This window comes from Microcaecilia unicolor, chromosome 4 (genome assembly GCF_901765095.1).
Source record: "Microcaecilia unicolor chromosome 4, aMicUni1.1, whole genome shotgun sequence".
NCBI classification, from domain to species: domain Eukaryota; kingdom Metazoa; phylum Chordata; class Amphibia; order Gymnophiona; family Siphonopidae; genus Microcaecilia; species Microcaecilia unicolor.
In genome coordinates this window covers 363,760,315-363,780,665 of record NC_044034.1, presented here as the reverse complement: position 1 = coordinate 363,780,665, position 20,351 = coordinate 363,760,315, and the positions used below count along the sequence as shown (strand labels likewise).

The 20,351-nt window shown below is 44.5% G+C and overlaps 1 protein-coding gene across 1 annotated transcript in view; it reads right to left on the bottom strand.

The window, feature by feature from the left end:
• The window catches only part of USP9X (ubiquitin specific peptidase 9 X-linked), a 377,318-nt gene that overhangs the window by 327,987 nt on the left and 28,980 nt on the right, over positions 1-20,351 (bottom strand). The window contains exon 2 of the mRNA XM_030202341.1: positions 301-554. Coding sequence (XP_030058201.1) covers positions 301-396 — 96 coding nt within the window. The 5' untranslated portion in view covers positions 397-554. The remainder of the gene's footprint in view (positions 1-300; positions 555-20,351) is intronic.

Genomic DNA, 20,351 nt, shown 5'->3' with positions numbered 1-20,351 from the left:
AGGCACTATGGTTTTTCAGTGCTCTCTATCTCCCCCTGCTGGTTGATGGACACAACCCACTCATAATGGATTCATCTGCTTGATGACAAGGAAAAAGGTGTTAGATAAATTGAAAAAACCTGTGTAGTAGTTACTTAAGGTGGAAATTAAAATTATTGGAACTAGTGTAAGATTTGATACTCATTTAGGAGTAGATATATAAAGTTTATAGGAGAAGTTTATAGTTTACCATATCCACCTTTTATCTCACATAGGTTAACAAGCACAATTTTTTAGAACTAAAATTATTCAGTTTGTTACCTGAGTCTGCTGAAGGGGAGGCTGGGACTGTCCATCGGGAGCCTGGCCCTGGCTTTCATTCCCTCCTACAGGGGAGCCACGGGTCGTGGCTGTCATACTCGACACGGGGCAGATCTTTGCAATTTTGTCTGCTTATGTAGTTGTCTTGTCAGAAGAAACTATAGTCCCCTTAATAAATACAAAGTACCAGCATATGCCTGTTTTAAGAAGCTCCACCTCAAGCGTAGATCGTTTTGCAGAGACCATTGCATAACCTGGAGAGGAAGAAAAATATACAGCAATTGAAATTGACAGACCCAATAGAACAGATATACAAATAGCATTTACTTAGATAAGTTGAAAACCATAAACAGTTACGAAAGCAAAATGTTTTTCTCAATCTTAGTCACCACATAGTTACGATGGCCACTGATGACTAAAACCTTTTCCAACAAAGGTTCACCTGAAGACATCAGTGAAAAAAGGTAATCTGGTACTTATCTGCTCTTTTATTACTTAAATTAGCAGTTTACTCCTGCCCCTTTGGAACACCTGAATGAGAAATAAGGCACCCAGACACTTCATTCAAAAATACCTGAGAACCATCCTCCATTTTATAGCTATCCATCCCCACCTGCCAATGCAAGGGACACTAATCAGCATAGAGCCATAAATTACAGCTCCCTCCAGAATAGGGCGCATGTACTTCCTGAGTCTGTAGAATAGTGACAACATAGTAAAGGTTGGCAGAGAGCAACAACTGGCCCATCCAATCTTGCCAGGCTCTAGTTTTCTAAACCCAAATTCTCACTGCTTCAAACACTCCTTCCTATGCCCCCATCCAACCTCTTAACCCTGCTCCCACCTGCCATCAATCACCCTTCACAACTGAATGTCCTAAAATAACTTTTTCTACTGCTACTCCCCACCACCCCTTCATCATCATGCTCTGTCCAAAGCATTGTGATTTTCGGTTGTCCCTCTCTACCAGTGTCATGGTCCAAGCTTAAACAATTCTCAGTAAAAATATATGGTTTTGTCATGTTTACACATTCTGTCCTGCAGTTTCTACTACTGGGGGTATACTGTGCATAAGTTTTTTAAATTCTGCATGTTTTATTTTTATTTTTTTGCTCAATTTCCCTTTTAGAAAGGCTTGGATCCCCAACTTACTTTTTCCTCAGGCTCAACCTGGAGCCTATGAAGAAAGTACTTTAGATCTAGAACAAAAGTAAATAAAATAAATAAAAGCCTAATATCAGTCGGCGCCAGACAGTACAAAAAATAAAGGAGTAGGAGTTGAAGGTTTAGCGTACCAACTCCACAGCCCTGAATTCAAGGTGTGCAGAGTTTGTGCACTAATCAGGGAAAGCCTACAAGGCACATGCTCACAAAGATTCTACAGTAAGAGCAGCTTCACTGTGCACATGTCCAAAGAAAACGAAGTACTAACATGCATCTCAGCATGAACCAGAATAATGCTCTGCCTTGCAAACATTTTTACGAGGCTCATGTTAATGTGCAGATGTGAGCTGGCACTTTCGTTTTGTTCAGACATGCACACAGAGCTCTCTTACCTCTCATTCTGTCTTTCAAAGTTCCATGGATTTATGATGGTCACAGAAAAACAAATTAAAAAAAAAATAGCATTAAATCAAATCAACTCATCCAATTCTTCTGTGCTGCCTCAGACATGGCAGTAAATTCCCAGTGTTATGCGTGCTTTAAAATCCCCTTTTACTTCTGTGCATCATAGCAGAATGCCTAACGGACTCATTACCATTCATTTTAACATGCTGTGCACCCATGTGTACTGCAGAAGTTAACTTCTGTGCTAAACCCCTTTGCACTGTGCATCCAGAAACGTGTGTGTACATCGCAATAACTGCACACTTCCTCTTGTGTTAACTTTCTGCATCAAGCTCCTCTATCCTCAAATTAGCTTCAAGTACATCTTATGCTTGATCTCCTCTCTTTCTGGCAGGTTCAACCCTCAGCAACTTTGTCCCTCCCCTTGAGTTCTTTCCTTCTCCATTCCCCTATTCTCTCTCCTTACTCACTAGCAAAAGCACTAACTCCCTGCCCTCCTCAGTTCTCTTGCCCCCACCATCCAAGCAAGACCACTAGCCCTCTCCGACTCCAGTTCTCCCTGCCAGATCCCCAACCAGACACAGAACACCCTTTCAACTTGCTCTGTCCCCCCCTACCCCCAGAGCAAAACTTCTCAGCATCTTTCTCCACAGCAAAAAACATACATGCTTTCTTCCTCCCCAGGGATACCCCACCCCCAAGAGAGCAAACCCCCTCAGAGTTGTCTGCTCCCTTCCTTCCTCCATTAAAAAGAAAAATGTGCTCCCTCACCTCCTGCAACCCTGATGCCAAAATAAAAGCTCTGCATTCTCTTCCCGTCCCCAGAACACCCCTTCCAGTTTGCTCTGTTCCCCCCCCCCCCCCCCCCCCCCCCGACAGCAAAATATACTCGGTGTCCCCAACCTCCAACAAACTGGGGGGGGGGGGGAAACCTAACCAAGTTCTCTCTACCCCCACAACTATTTCTGCCCTTCTGCTCCATATAGCCACCAAAACACGGTGCTCATTGGGTTGCATCCTTCTCTTTTACAGTCCTGTGACAGTGTTAATGTGAACCACAGGGCTGAACAGTATCCTGTGCAGTTTAAATCAGCAGTCAGTCCCAAGGCAGCAGAGAAGGATGTAGCCACTCTCCTCCTCACTGTGCATTGGTAGCTATGTGGCACAGAATGGCAGCAATTGCTCTGGGGGGTAGACAAAATATATATATTTTTTAATAGCTTGGAGTGGGGGGGGGAGAAGAGAAGAAACCGAGGCTCTTTTGTTTTTGAGCCATTGTTCGCTTGTGGATGTTTAGCTTCCCTCTTGTGACATTTAAAGCATCTTTAACCTCTTGAGAAGTTTCTGTTGCACGCCCTGTATCATTTTCTTAACCCTTCCATCCACTCAATGTTCCTACAAAGGCACAATCTTCAATACAAAAAGCAATATTTATTTTTATTTATGTATTCTTGTATCCCACTATTATCCAAAAACAATGTTAAGTTCAAAGTGGCTTACAATTTACATTTTGATGGAGTTACAACAGTGTTGTACAATCTGGAGACGGCATCTATAGTTCGTGTGGTTATTCATAGAGATTTTGAAGAGATAGATTTGAAGAGGAAAAGATACTGGTAGATACTGTGTTCAGTTGTAGAATTTCAGTGATATTTATTCATACAGTTGTTGAACAGGTAGATCTGAAGGGAAGGTGATGATATATTTGTGATTAGCTGTAGAAGTTTTGGAAGAGGTAGGTTTTCATTTCTTTCCTGAACTGGAAAGAATTTGTAATGCTTCTTATGGTTTTCGGTCTAGAACTCCACCATTTGGAACCCTGGTAACTAAATCCTGATGTGTAGATAGTTGTGTAGATGGTGTTTTTGCAGTTGGGTAAATGTAGGTGTAGGTAGTTTCTGTTTACTGGGCTGGCATTTCTTGAGGCTATTTCAATCATTTTACGCATATATTCGGGTGCCATTCCAAATAGTATCTTTCAAAAATATTCTTGCCTTGACTGATAGCAATGTAGAGTTTCAAGCAGCGGGGTTGCTCTTTCATATTTCAATTTCTTGAAAACCTTATTACCGTGTTTTAGGACCGGTTGCAGCGATTTTAGTGTGTTTTCCTTGCACGCTATGTATGCTGCATTGTGATAGTACCGTTGATTGGACCAGTAACCAGAAAGACTGTCTATGGAAATCATCTCTTATTCTTCTCAGTTTCCATAGTGTTCTGAAACATTTTGATGTTACTGCTGATTGTCTAGTGTTAGATGTTTGTCAAGAATGATTCCTAGTATTTTGTGTTTCGATGTGGTATGTTTGTTGGTTGATTGTGAATTTTTGGTAGGATGTGGGACTGTGTGGGCTGGATAGTACTAATAATTTGGTTTTGTCTCTATTGAGTTTGAAAGTCATTGCCAATTCTTCCACGAGGTCCAATCCTTTTTTTATTTTGTTCTCTAGGTTTGTGATATTGTTTTGGAAAGGTATGAAGATGGTAACGTTGTATGCATATATAAATGGGTTGAAATCCATTAATTCCATTTTTTCCCCGAGTGGTGCCATTATTACAATGAACAGTATTGGTGATACTGGCGATCCCTGTGGTACCCTGCACTCAGAGATCCATGAGGCTGATGTTTGGTTGGACATCTTTACAATGTAGGATCTGGTCTTTCGGAAGCCACTGAACCATGTTGGAACTGCACCGCTGATTCCTATGTTGTTGAGCACAATCATTAGTGTGGTGTGATCTACTAGGTCGAACATACTTGACATCTCAAATTGTTGTGGTAATACATTTTGTCCTTGGAATACTATGACTCTGAATTTCATTAGCAGGGTGCTTAGCAGACTGCCCCAATTTGACTGCCCCTATCGGACCGACCGTTCACTTGTCTATTAGATTGTAAGCTCTTTGAGCAGGGACTGTCTCTCTTTGTTAAATTGTACAGCGCTGCGTAACCCTAGTAGCGCTCTAGAAATGTTAAGTAGTAGTAGTACCATCTCAGTGCTGTGTTGTGGTCTGAAACTTGATTGGGATATATGAAGAATTGAGAATTTTGTCAAATATTCCGTTAGTTGCTATATTAATAGACCTTCCATCGGTTTGGTCAGTAGTAGTATTGAGACAACTGGTCAATAATTTGTGATATCACTGATCATGCTGGTAGTGTTTTGGGGGATAGGTGCAAGTACTATGTCACCTTTGTCTATTAGAAATTGACCTATTTCAAACATGAATGTGATGTGTTTGGTGAGGTAATCGATGTACCTGTCTGGTGGAGTTTTTATCACTAAGTTAGGGTATTTGTCAAGTAGGCAGTATATATGCATATTTTGTCAATAGTGTCTTTACTGTGTCTAGCTGGGGTGGTTTGAACGTGGTCCATATTCTGTCTGCTGTGGTGTGGTTGCCATGTGTTTTGCAGTCCTGTAGGTAGTCTGTGATGTTTATTTGTAGTTGGTCGAGGTTCGTATATGTACTGTAGTGTTCCGCTTTCACTTTCTTTGCGCTGTTTGAGTATGTTCTTATGGCTTTTCTCCATATGTTTTTGTTTGGGTTTTTTTGTTTTTGGCCCATGCTCTTTCGAGTTTCCTACAGAGTTTCTTCATGTGTAATAGTTTGTCATTAAACCAGGGACATGATTGTTTTCCGATTTTTGTTTTGAGTGGTGCTATTTTGTTTACTGTATTTTCACTTGTTTAGTCAAAGTTTCTCATGAAGTGTTTATCCTCAGGTGGTATGTCACTGAGTTCATTTGTTGTTGCTGTCCAGAATGTGAGTTTGTTTACTTTTTCTCTGGTAAATATGTGTTGGGTTCTTGGCTCTTTTCGCACCGTTTTCTTTTCATTGTAGTGTGAAAGTGAGTTGTTGTGGTCTGACCATGGTACCTCTTCCTGTGTGTGGCTTGATAATAAGTGGTCGTTACTCATTGAGAATCTGTGGGCTAGTATGTCTAATTGGTGACCTTTGTGTGTGATGAGACTCCTTGTGCTGTTATGAAGTTCCATTGGTTTATGAAGTTCATTAGTGTTCTGGTGTTTGTGTCATTTTGTTTTTCTAGGTGCAGGTTTATGTCACCTATTCAAGGCCGGTCCTAGGGTTTCTGGCACCCTCCTGCAGCCTATTAGTTGGCGCCCCTACCGCATCCAGTGGCGGAATCACTATGGCTCCACCCCTACAGTAGTCACAACCCTTTTACCAGCCATGGCATCACTGAAAATATTACACCAATATAGAAGAAAATTAACTTGTGGGGGTTTTTTTTTTTTGTTTTCATTATAAATAATTTCTGTAAGCTGTTACAGCTCCATTATACTCAAAATTACACAAACCAAACTAGCATAAAGACCAGGAATTATGAGAACAGACAGTCTTGCCAACTCTGAAAAACAATGTGCTAGCAAAATCTCAGAATCTAACAAACAGATCCCTATTCAGAAACTTGCAACCTTGCAGTCACACATGCAGAACAGAGATAGCCCCTCTTCAAATTCTTCAAAAATGAACCTGAAATCCTAATAAGTTAGACTCTGCATGCAGCACAATACCAGAAAAATAGAAAGAAACACATTGCTATACACTGCAAAATAAGAAAGCAGATGTAAATTCTCAAAGTGGACATATTCCAAACACTAAAATGAAAATAAAATGATTTTTTCTATCTTTGTTGTCTGGTGACTTTGTTTTTCTGATCATGCTGGCCCAGTATCTGATTCTGCTGCTATCTGTCCTCTTAACTCCGTTTCCAGGGCTTCCTTTCCATTTATTTCTTTACTTTCCTCCTTTCTTCTTCATTTCTTGCTCTATATCCATAAGTAAAAGCTGGGTCCGCAGACATGCCTGTCCAGTGGTTCCAGCTTCTGCCTATTTTCTCCATCCATGTGCAGTTTTTCTCCTCTCTTCCTTTTCCCTCATCTCATCTCCTTCCTCTCTCTTCCCTCCCCTCCCATCCATGTACAGCATTTCTTCTCTCTCCCTTCCCCTCCATCCATGTGCATCTCCTTCCTGTCTTCCCTTCCTTCCCCTCCATCCATGTTCAACAATTCTCTCCCTGCCCTCCCCTCCATCCACCCATGTCCAGCAACTCCCCTGCCCTCCATCTATCCATCCATATCCAGCAATGCTCCTCTCTCCCCTGCCCTCCCGCTCCCATGTCCACCTGCCTGCCCTCTTCTCTGGTTTAAATCTTGTATTTAAATTTACCTCCGTGGGGTGGCTAGGGTAGGGGAGGGGAGTAGAGGGGGAAGAGGGTAGGATAGGGCAGAACACAGATCGATGGTGTTGTCTCTTTGTTGTATATGATAGATTCCTAAGTCATTTCAATTTTTGTAACCTTTGAATTCATTTATGGGCCAGTGTGTTCATTAGCAACACAAAATGATTAAGATATTACATACAGTGGTGGAAATAAGTATTTGATCCCTTGCTGATTTTGTAAGTTTGCCCACTGACAAAGACATGAGCAGCCCATAATTGAAGGGTAGGTTATTGGTAACAGTGAGAGATAGCACATCACAAATTAAATCCGGAAAATCACATTGTGGAAAGTATATGAATTTATTTGCATTCTGCAGAGGGAAATAAGTATTTAATCCCTCTGGCAAACAAGACCTAATACTTGGTGGCAAAACCCTTGTTGGCAAGCACAGCGGTCAGACGTCTTCTGTAGTTGATGATGAGGTTTGCACACGTCAGGAGGAATTTTGGTCCACTCCTCTTTGCAGATCATCTCTAAATCATTAAGAGTTCTGGGCTGTCGCTTGGCAACTCGCAGCTTCAGCTCCCTCCATAAGTTTTCAATGGGATTAAGGTCTGGTGACTGGCTAGGCCACTCCATGACCCTAATGTGCTTCTTCCTGAGCCACTCCTTTGTTGCCTTGGCTGTATGTTTTGGGTCATTGTCGTGCTGGAAGACCCAGCCACGACCCATTTTTAAGGCCCTGGCGGAGGGAAGGAGGTTGTCACTCAGAATTGTACGGTACATGGCCCCATCCATTCTCCCATTGATGCGGTGAAGTAGTCCTGTGCCCTTAGCAGAGAAACACCTCCAAAACATAACATTTCCACCTCCATGCTTGACAGTGGGGACGGTGTTCTTTGGGTCATAGGCAGCATTTCTCTTCCTCCAAACACGGCGAGTTGAGTTCATGCCAAAGAGCTCAATTTTTGTCTCATCTGACCACAGCACCTTCTCCCAATCACTCTCGGCATCATCCAGGTGTTCACTGGCAAACTTCAGACGGGCCGTCACATGTGCCTTCCGGAGCAGGGGGACCTTGCGGGCACTGCAGGATTGCAATCCGTTATGTCGTAATGTGTTACCAATGGTTTTCGTGGTGACAGTGGTCCCAGCTGCCTTGAGATCATTGACAAGTTCCCCCCTTGTAGTTGTAGGCTGATTTCTAACCTTCCTCATGATCAAGGATACCCCACGAGGTGAGATTTTGCGTGGAGCCCCAGATCTTTGTCGATGGACAGTCATTTTGTACTTCTTCCATTTTCTTACTATGGCACCAACAGTTGTCTCCTTCTCGCCCAGCGTCTTACTGATGGTTTTGTAGCCCATTCCAGCCTTGTGCAGGTGTATGATCTTGTCCCTGACATCCTTAGACAGCTCCTTGCTCTTGGCCATTTTGTAGAGGTTAGAGTCTGACTGATTCACTGAGTCTGTGGACAGGTGTCTTTCATACAGGTGACCATTGCCGACAGCTGTCTGTCATGCAGGTAACGAGTTGATTTGGAGCATCTACCTGGTCTGTAGGGGCCAGATCTCTTACTGGTTGGTGGGGGATCAAATACTTATTTCCCTCTGCAGAATGCAAATAAATTCATATACTTTCCACAATGTGATTTTCCGGATTTAATTTGTGATGTGCTATCTCTCACTGTTACCAATAACCTACCCTTCAATTATGGGCTGCTCATGTCTTTGTCAGTGGGCAAACTTACAAAATCAGCAAGGGATCAAATACTTATTTCCACCACTGTAGAGAGGTGGAGTGGGGTTAAATGTTAAAAAGATTTGATGACGGAATGTACTATGTGTTTGAGTGTACATGTTTACTCTGGAAACCATGTGTATCCATAATATCAGCTGTATTCCTGTACGAATTGTCATCAATAAAAATGTTTAACTATAAATTTACCTCCGTTGCAGCAGCTGTGAGTCAGTGAAAGCGGTGCCCAACGTCTCTAGCCTTCCCTTCGCTCGTTCGTTCCCTCTCAGTGTCCCGCCCTCACAAGGAAATGTCAGAAAAAGGTGGGACACAGAGGGAACGAACAAGCAAAGAGAAGGCTAGAGACCTCGGGCAGCGCTTTCATTGATGCTGCGCAGCTGCTGCGACGTCAGAGGTAAATATAAATACAAGACTTAAATCCCCCAGGGCGAAGCAGGTACCAGCGGAGAAAACTGAGGGCTGGGCTGCTGTCGGGGTCCGGGAGCTAAGGTAAACGGCGGCGGTAAGTATGGCGCGGCAGCGCCCTCCAGAGGTCAGTGCCCCCCTGCCATGCTTACCGGGTTGGGCCAGCCCTGCATCTATTAATAGGACATTTGGGTGATTGGTGCAGATGTTTGATACAAAGTATATAAAATCATCTTGGCCATCTGTCCAGCTTCCTGGAGGACGGTAGAATAATATGATGCATAGTTGGTAAGTTAATGTTTTGTCAGTGACTGCATGCCAGATTTTGATTGTTCAGGATGTGTTTAGCGATAGGTTCTGCAGTGGAGGATTTGTATATTATTGCAATGCCTCCTCCCCTCCTTTTGGTTCAGTTGGTATGTATTATTTTGTATGCCAGTGGGCATGGTCTAGTAGTGCAAGGTCATCTTCGAGGTGCAGCCGTTTCAGTTATGAGCAGTAGTCCAAGTTGTTCTGTTTCTATCCAGTCTCTTAGTAGTGTTGTCTTATTTACTGCCAATCTCACGTTTATGTAACCTATTTGTATCGGGACAAAAGGAGAAATTAGATCTTACCTGCTAATTTGCTTTCCTTTAGTCCCTCCGGACAGGCCCAGGATTAGACTGATGGGTTGTGAACTCCTTCCAGCAGGTGGAAACTGAGAACTTCTGACTCTAGAGCCAATAAGAGACCTGACAATGTGACCCTAGGCTCAGTATTCTCAGTCTCCAGCAGGTGGAAGGAGGTGAGCCCATTAGTCTCTATTTCTTAGCTTTAAAAAAAAAAAAATAACTAAAACCCTTCTGTGCCTAGGGAATCTATTTTGTAGAGGCTAGGTAGTTAGAAGTCTTCTTTTCCAGCCTCTGGGGTGCTACACTTGGGGGTTCCCAAGTCACTCCCCCCTCTTCCTCCCCATCTCCCTAGCAGGGAAGAGCTCACCCTTTCGGAGTAAAGGTGTGCACCTTTTGGGAGAGGCAGTCACGCTTTCTTTCTCTTGGGGGAAAAAAACCCTGAGGCATGAATGAGCTAGCAGCTCTGTCGTGGTTAAGTTTTATTTTCTGCCTTCCCCGGTTCACCCCATGTTTGAGCCACAAAAAAAAAAAAAAAAGTTCCCCACAGCATGAACGAGCACGCGGCACTGTAGTGGCTTTTCTTCCTGGTTCCTCCCACGTTAAGTGGCTGGCAGTAAAAAAAAAAGATCAGAAAAGGGGGACACAGAAAAGTTGAAGCACTGTAGCATCTGCCAGCACCGGGGAGTGGGCTCACTCAGAGCGTTGTGTTTAAAGTTGATTATTTAAACAGTTTGTAGTTGTCTCTGTGGTTTGCTGTTTTGTTCTTGTTGTTTTGTTGGGTGTTGTTCATGTTTGGTTTCATGTTGCTAGTTGTTTGGCCTCTGCATTGTTATTTAGTTGGTGATTGGGCTCTTCCAGTTGATCGAGTGGTCATCTTCTTCCTGTTGTGTGTACTGGTATTTTGCTCCATTCAGTTGGAGTTGTTGCTGGTATCCCCATTATCCACATTGTTATTGTATAGTAGAAGATCCATGCCCTTTAGTTGGCCATTTTTGGGGGCTACTTCTGGCTTGGGGGTGTTTGAGTGTCAATGTGTGTGTGTTTGGGCTCCGAGGTGCTTGTGTTTGTGTGTTGCGTGGAGCTGGGGGGTTCCCCCCCCCCCCCCTTTTTACCTTTGCTGGGGGTTTGCCTGCATCAGTGAATGATCAGATAGAAGTTAGCTGGTACATAAAAATAATACCTGCAGCAATGAAAAATGTCCTTCAGTAACGGTCACATATAAAGGATAAATGAGTAATGGAAGTTCAATGTGTTATACAGTAGTTACTACTCAATATAATTCTTGTGGCAACAGAATTAGCCTGAGAGAGCACAATCAAGGCTGAAAAATTAACTGTAGTGGTGTTGCCACAGTAGGTGGGAGGCAAAAGTGTTCAGCTATAAGTGTCTGCGGCAGTGAGTAATTAGGCAGGTGGGAAGATCAAATCAAGAGTGCATTAGTAGCTGCACAGCATGTGAGCTCTGATATCACAGGAGTACATTTTAAATCAAACCATTTGGTGCTCCGGGCAGCTTGGGGAAGAACACTTTTTTTTCAGTAGTTTGGTGCTCCGATCAGCAAACTACTTGCACGGAGAGTGGAGGATGCTGTGGTTAATCGTGGCAGCCGAGAGGAGCAGTGTAGAGGGCACATACTTGCTGCATTACCTCCAGGTGAGAGGTCTGGGCTGTCGTTCTTCAATGGTGGGTCGAGCAGCTCCGAATAGGGTGCCTGCAACTTTGTGTAGTGTATTATTTTTATGTACCAGCTAAGTTCTATTTGATCATTCACTGATGCAGGCAAACCCCCAGCAAAGGTAAAAGGGGTGGGGGCAGCTCCACGCAACACACAAAAACAAGCACCTCGGAGCCCAAACACATGATAGAGGCATATAAAATAATGAGTGGAGTGGAACAAGTGGATGTGAAGCGTCTGTTCACGCTTTCCAAAAATACTAGGACTAGGGGGCATGCGATGAAACTACAGTGTAGTAAATTTAAAACAAACCGGAAAAACTTTTTCTTCACCCAACGCATAATTAAACTCTGGAATCCGTTGCCGGAGAACGTAGTGAAGGCGGTTAGCTTGGCAGAGTTTAAAAAGGGGTTAGACGGTTTCCTGAAGGACAAGTCCATAAACCACTACTAAATGGACTTGGGAAAAATCCACAATTCCAGGAATAACATGTATAGAATGTTTGTACGTTTAGGTAGCTTGCCAGGTGCCCTTGGCCTGTATTGGCCGCTGTTGTGGACAGGATGCTGGGCTCGATGGACCCTTGGTCTTTTCCCAGTGTGGCATTACTTATGTGCCTGCATTGTGGGTAGTGGGCCGTCCAGAACTGGGCTCTCACAGGGCACAGACCCCGACCTACAATTCACCTTTCACAATTCACCTGCATTCAGTGTTGCCAAAACCTCGGGGCACACCACTCTGCTGACTCCTCAGCTGGACGTGGCCAAGCGTGGTGAGAGTGAGTCTTTGCCATCCTTCTGGACTGGAGTGGACTGTGGTGTGCCAATATTTGACAATACTGTGCTACATGTGACCTTATGTGGCTACCACAATTGTTCCTAATACACCCCCTAGACTGTTACAATCTCTTAATGACTGTCCGTTACATATTTCTGCTGTATAAGATGCAAAACATGAAATGAGGCAACATGCTTCTCATTATGTAGTGCCTTCCTTATGGAATGCACTACCAAGGTATATTCACTTGAACTCTCGTACCCAAAATTACAGTCTGAACTAATAACCCACCTTTTGGGAACAGTGCCATCAATGGCAGTGTACTGCGAAGTGTACACTGATTCGCTGCATGAGTAGGTTGTCATACTCAAATTTTTTATTAAATTTGTGGATCTAATATATTTCTTTATTACTTCTTTAGTATGACTGAACACTTTCCTGTCTTATTTAGCATTTCAATTTTCTATCTTTATCATTTTAAAATGTACTCCAAACTTGCTATGCCAGCAGAAAAGGCAATTTTATCACGAAAGAAACCATATTACCTCCTTTTCCTTAATACATCTGGTTATGCAAATAAGCATACCATTAACCATCCAATTTGCTCTAACACAATGACTATCGTGAAGTCATCCGAAATGATTACACCCAGATCTCTTTCCACTTTGACATCTTCCAGCTCTTGAACATCGACCATTCCTAGGTTGTTGATTTTTTTGTTTTTACATTTGCTATTACTTTTCCACCTCTTCAAACAAATCCACCATTAAAAGTTCTATGACAGCAACTGCCAAGACAAATGAAAAGCAGCAGAAAGTGATCACACGATCAAGCCTTTGCTTTCAGTAGTGTGGGCTCCATTAACCACTACCCTTCTGGTCTGCAGCTCAACCGGTTTCTCAAGCAATTTACAACACATTAGTCCATCCCCATATCATCCATTTGCACTTGTTTTTATACAGAGCAGTATCTTGCTGAAGTCCAGATACCTGGTTAGGGAATAAATTCATCAGCATAATTTAGATGTTTGGGGAATAACTGAATCCTGGATGTATTCTTCCGATATAGTTCTGGCAAATTTGTGTTGTCCTTCAGGACTGACCCGCCCTGAACAGGGACAGCGGTCACCTTAGTGACTGCAGTTAGGAGAACATCCACTTTAAGGTACACATACGTCCTCATCTCCTTGAGGGGAAAAGTAAAACAGACTATCGAGGGCCCAAGCCCCTTTGAAAGCCCCATCCGGGGCCTCCCACTCTGCCAGCATCATGCAGAGGTAAGAATCTTATGAAGAGAAAAATGCTTCAAGGGCCCCTCAAGGCCCTCCAAGAGAGAAAACTACTCAGAAGGGTACGCAGCATAAGAATTGAGCATCCTGACAGTTTCTATACTATCAATAAGATGAGAGAGCTTCTCATGACAGAAGAGCTGGATCACATGGGACTGCTCCTTCTCTTCTTCCCATGGCAAAGTGCTGTCTAAATCTGAATCTCAGAGGAAGAGTGTCAAAGAGGACCTCTAAATCCTCCCCAGTTGCCCCGAAGCTGACATCCGCAATCCCCTGAACCCAAATGTGGCACTTGGCCACCAGAAGAGGGCCCCCACAGTCAATAACATCCGGGCCCTGGGGGCCCCATCGCCTCCTGTAGGACTTGAAAACTTGGCTCAAGCTCTGGAGCCCCCCCCCCCCCGGCAAAATAAAACAGAGATCTCCAATAGCCCCATCAGGACACCACCCCTTCAGGCAGACCCAACATGAGAGGAAAAGCAAGGCCCCCCACTCGAGCTCCAAAGGAGACTATGAAGAATCCTGTTGCTGAGAAACAGCAGCAGGAGAAGATGACAAGCTGGGACAAAACGGCCACCATTCTTGCCTAGGTCTTTTTTTTTTTCTTTTTGATAAGGTTATTTGAGCATTGCTTTTAATTATTTTCAGTAACAGCTTTATCATCTGCACAAGGGAATAAAGTTAAGCCAGGAAAAGCCAATTAGGCTTTTGTTTTATTGTTTAACTATGCCTGGCAGCTGCAGGGGAGCCGGGGGAGGGATTACACCCACCCAGAGTGAGGGGATGGGAACCGCAACATTCAGGCAGGGTCCAGTAGGACCAAGTCAAAAGCCTCACCCAGTGGACGCTAAGAAGAGTGACTGGACAGCGTAGCCAAGCTCCGCATTTAACCAGGTCCAGTCTGGGGACTGGATAACCTGGGAGCAACCCTTAGGCTCAACCAAGCTGGAGCAGGGATCTAGGCAAGGGAACCAGGAATACCAGACAGCAAAACCTACCATCTGCTGATGTAGAGACATTGGATCTTTCCAGGGAGCACCACCATATTGGTAAGGTCACTGGTACTCAGTTTGTCTACCTCCATTTGATGGTACTAACACCCACTTGTGCTATGGGAGTGTGAAGAAAGAAGTGGGCTAGGTCTTAGGTGACCAAAGCAGTGGTCCTCAACTTGATGGAACATGGGTGCAAATATCATAGTAGATGAACCACAACAGAAAAGGAGAAAGCTGCAATGAAACAGAGCTGGCAACGAAGTGAACCTTCATACAAAGTTGATAAGTTTAAAATACTTTACCACTCTTCTTAACTAAACGTCAGAGTGGTTTACAAATTAAAAAAAAACAAACAAAACTTCAGAAAACGTAGCTACTTTTTAATAGAAAAACACACAAGCGCACAACAGTGGAAGAGACAAAAAAAAAGTCCTCAACAATAGTGTCCAGAAAATTACTTTATTGAAGCCTTCACCAAGACCCGACACGATTCGTGTTTTGGCCAGAATGACCTGCCTCAGGGGTTTTATGTGCATCGAATTCCAAGTGAATGAGTTTTCATGTTCTTCAGTGGCTCTTCTGGTTCTTTGGTGTTTCTGATCCAAAACCTCTATCTTTTCTTTTTTTTTTTTATTAATACTTTTACAATTTTATTTTACAAGCCATATACAAACTTGAACAGGCAATACAGATCCATATATTAAAGTCATAACTTATTCAAGCAATAAAGAAAAATTTTCATCCTCTTTAGACCACAAAAATCGGGGGCCACATGAATGAAAAATAGACAGGAGAAATCCTAAGGCAAAACTGTAATAGCATTATTATAGCCTAGCACACACCTAACCATTCAAATATTACTCAGTTTTGGTTCTAACCAGTAGACAATTTCTTAATTTTTATAAATTCGCTAAGATGTACAGGTTGGAAAAACACATACTTTATCCCTAGGAACTTAACCACACATTTACAGGGATAATTAAGATAGAATAATGCTCCCAGAGTCAAAGTTTCAGCTCTAAGAGACAGAAAAGCTTTCCTTCTCTCTTGAGTAGACTTAGTTACATCTGGAAACATCCATATCTTTTTACCTAATAAAAGTGCTTTTGCATTTCTAAAATAAAGTCATTTAACCGACTCTAGATCCTGTTCAAATACAAAAGTCACTAACAAAGTCCATCTTTCAGAGTCTTCGGTCATAGAGGTTTCAAGAAAATCAGACAAATTCAAAATATCCTTGTTTTGTTTTAACAATTCAGAGGTCTCTAACCCAGATTGTAGGTTAGTAGCTTTTTTTGGTTGTATATAATAGATTTTACTTATAGGTGGAAACATTTCTGGGGAATAACGTAAAATTTCTTGTAGGTATTTCTTAAATACATCCAATGGACTAACCCCCAAGGACTTTGGAAAATTTAAGAAGCGTAGTGTCAGTCTACAGTGAAAATTTTCAAGCTGTTCTATTTTCCGATGAATAAAAGTCCTATCTTTAATTGTTGTTAGATTAAACTCCTGTAAAGTCTTCACTTCTTGTTTCAAATCCGTCAACTGCGAAAAACATTCTTGTTTTGTATTTTCCATACTGTTAGAAAGCAAATCAACCTTACTAACGAGACAAAATTTCCTTTGTAGAATTGGCTACTGATGTATCCAAACGCTGGAGAGCTTCCTAGATACTCTCCAGCGTCACCGCCCCAGATCTGATAGTTGGAGCTCTCAGCTCAGGAAGGGGGAATTTCCCGTTCTTCCCTCCGTCAGCCTTCGCTATCTCCGTTCCTCAATCCAGGGGCTCTTGTGTAACCACATCCGGTCCCAAGGACCCCCCGTTGAAGATAGCGCCCTTCGGGTTGGGGCGGCGGCTCGAGTTCCGGGGGAGGATAAGGTGACATCAAGTCCCAGGTCTCCACGGTCTCCTTCCGAAGAGGCTGCAGGACTACCCCCGGAAACCAGGGTAGGTGCTGTTGTGGCGCCTCTCTCCATTGTTTGTTGCCCAGCGGGAGGTCTGGGGGGGTCGAGGTATCTCCCCTGACAGAGCCTTTACACTTTGTATGAGGCATACTTTGAAAAAGGTAAAAGTTTTGACACAAAGTTTAGGAGCTCACAAGCCATCTTGTCACATGACCCCCTCCCAAACCTCTATCTTTTCTATAACTTTTCAAAATAGTTTATGAATGACCTTTCAGTATTTTCTCCAAAGCTAAGATCAATGTAAAAGTGTGCTGAAAAGAGACAACCGATGCTAAAGACTAATTTCAAAATCCTCGGTTCTGCAGGTATTCAGAGTTGCAGATACACCAAGAATTTTGAAATTAGTCTCTAGCGTTGCTTGTCTCTTTTTAGCACACTTTTATATTGATCCTAGCTTTGAAGAAAATGCTGAAAGGTCGTTCAGCCTAGATAACATGCGTCCTGCTTTTAACCTAAAAACAAACATCTATGCACACAGTAGAATGCACCTACACCCAGGGCTTAATTTGCAGGCAAAAAGGGAAAATTAGGTTCTTACCTTGGTAATTTTCTTTCCTTTAGTCATAGCAGATGAATCCATGATCCCTCCCTGATTGACTCTGTTTTGTGTTCAGTTTTTCCTGCAGACATGTTCCCTCATTGGGAGAAGTTGGAAAACAGTCTTCAGGATTTCTGTTCTACTACAGGAGGTTGAGTTCGTCCCTCCTTTGTGTTATTGCTCCTGTTCTGGGGCGTTCATGTTATGCTACTTTGCGGTTTAACACTGCTTTGGAAGCTTCAAAATACTGAGAGGCAGATGGAGCTAGCCATCCAGGAGGCACTATGGTTTTCAGTGTTTTCTATCTCCCCCTGCTGGTAGGTGGACACAACCCATTCGTAATGGATTCATCTGCTATGACTAAATGAAAGAAAATTACCAAGGTAAGAACCTAATTTTCCCTTCCTTGTCATCAGTAGCAGATGAATCCATTACGAATGGGATGTATCAAAGCAATCCATAGATAGGGCAGGAACAAGCAACATCATGCGCAAGCACTTGTGTTCCAAAAAGCGCCTCCCTCCTGGCAGCCACATCCAGCCTGTAATGACGGGCAAAAGAGAGCTTAGAAGCCCAAGTAGCTGCACTACATATCTCTTGAAGAGAGAGTGCTCCCGTCTCAGCCCAAGAGGAAGAAATCACTCTTGTGGAATGTGCCTTAAAGGCTTCAGGCGGAGGCCAGCCAGATAGCAGATATGCTGAAAAAATGGCTTCCTTAAGCTTTAGACGCTGGAGACCCTCTGTGAGGACCTGACAACAATACAAAAAGGTGATCAGAGGTCCTGAAAGCATTAGACATCTGCAGATACTGAAACAGAGCCCTTCGCACATCCAGAAGGTGCAACTGCCCGAAAGATTCCGGAAACTCCTCCCTAGTAAAGGAGGGCAGATAAATAGGCTGGTTTAGATGAAACGCTGAAAACACCTTAGGCAGAAAGGAAGGCACAGTACGTACCGTTACTCCGGACTCTGAGAATTGCAGAAATGGGTCTCGACAGGATAGCGCCTGGAGCTCAGACACCCGTCTCGCCAATGTAATGGCCACCAAAAAGACTGTCTTTAGAGTCACATCCTTCTCCGAAGCTCGCCTCAGCGGCTCGAACGGCAAACACTGAAGAGCCCTTAATACTAGCCCCAGGTTCCAAGCTGGACAAGGGGCCCGCGCACGGGAGGCAGGAGCCGAAACACTCCTCTAAGAAACCGTGCAATGTCCGGATGCGCAGCCAGGGAGAGGCCCGAGAGCTTTCCCCAAAAACCTGCCAATGCTGCCACTTGAAAACGCAGGGAATTATAGGCCAAGCCTTTTTGAACACCATCCTGCAAAAAGTCAAGTACCAGCGACATCGAAGCCCGCGTGGGTGTGATCGCTTTATAAGCACACCAAGCCTCAAACTGGCGCCAGACCCGAGCATAGGCCACGGAAGTGGCACGCTTGCGGGCCTGCAAGAGAGTAGAGATGACCTTGTTAGAATAGCCCTTGTCTCTCAATTGCACCCTCTCAATAGCCATGCCGTAAGACCAAAGCAGCATGCATCCTCCATGGTCACCGGGCCCTGCGTCAACAGATTCGGTACCAGAGGCAAGGGAAGGGGAGCCTCCACCAGCATCCGCCGGAGGTCCGCATACCACGGCCGCCTGGGCCAGTCCGGGGCAATGAGGCTCACCATTCCTTGATACAGCCGAATTCGCAGGAGTCGTCACCCTATTAAGGGCCAAGGAGGGAACACATACAGGAGGCCAGGGTTGAGCCAAGGCATCCAACTCCGCCGAGCAAGGATCTCTCCGTCTGCTGAAAAAGGACGGAACTTAGGCATTTATGCTTGAGGACATAAGATCCGCTACGGGCATTCTCCCTTTGGCACAGATCTGAAGGAACACTTCGTCTGCCAGTTCCCACTCCACTGGGTCGATTTGATACCTGCTTAGAAAATCGGCTTGCACGTTGCTCTGACCTGCTATGTGAGCTGCTGACAGAAACTGCAGATATAACTCGACCCAGTGGCATATCTGAGCGGCCTCTGCGGCCAGTGCTTGGCACTGAGTGCCACCTTGTCGATTTATGTAGGCCACTGCTGTCTTGTTGTCCGACAGAACTCCGACAGCCAGTCCCTCCAGAGTCTTGTGAAAGCTCAGAAGAGCCTGGCATATTGCTCTCAGTTCAAAGCGATTGATGGACCACCCCATTTCCTCGGGTGTCCACAGACCCTGGGCATAACTTCCCTGGCAATATGCGCCGCAGCCCTTCAGGTTGGCAACCGTTACCACCAGGTACCAATCGGGAAGCGCTAGCAGCATTCCTCGCCGCAGCATGCTGTCTGAGAGCCACCACTCCATACTGAGTCGGACCGCAGGGAGCCACGTGAGTCTGCGTTGATAATCCTGGGACAAAGGAGACCATCGTTGAAGCAGGGCAATCTGCAGAGGTCTCATGTGCGCTCTCGCCCATGGCACCACTTCCAAGGTGGCCGTCATCGACCCCAACAGCTGGACAAAGTCCCAAGCTCGAAGGCGAGGCATCCTCAGGAGCAGACGGACCTGATTCTGAAGCTTAACACCGCTTTAGGTCAGGAATATTGACGACCCAGCCCAGAGTTTGCAGTACTGAGACCACTCTGGCTGTTACATGACGACTCTCTTCTGCAGAGTGCGCTCTGATGAGCCAGTCATCGAGGTATGGGTGAACCCGGATACCCTCTTTCGCCTGAGGAAGGAAGCTACTACCACCATTACCTTGGAAAAGGTTCGGGGAGCTGTGGCGAGGACAAAAGGCAAGGCCCGAAACTGGAAATGTTTTCCCAACACCACAAAACGGAGAAACCGTTGGTGCGGGGGCCATATAGGAATGTGCAAGTAAGCTTCTTTTAGGTCCAGAGACGTGAGGAACTCTCCTAGCTGTACCGCCGCCATGACGGAGCACAGGGTTTCCATGTGAAAATGCCGCACTCTTAGTGACTTGTTGACTTTCTTTAAGTCGAGAATGGGCCAAAAGACCCGCCTTTTCGCAGCACTACAGAATAAATGGAGAAACGACCGTAGCCGTGTTCAGCGGGAGGCACAGAGATCACCGCTCCAAGGTGCAACAAGACTTATAAAGTCTCCTCTACCGCCGCCCGTTTGACGGCAGTGCCGCATCAGGACTCCACAAACACGTCTCTCACCGGGGCACCGAAATCCAATCGGTAACCTTCTCTGATCAGGTCCAGGACTCACTGATCTGAGGTAATCTTGGTCCACTCCTCGAGAAAGAGGGAAAGGCGTCCTCATACAGCTGTAAA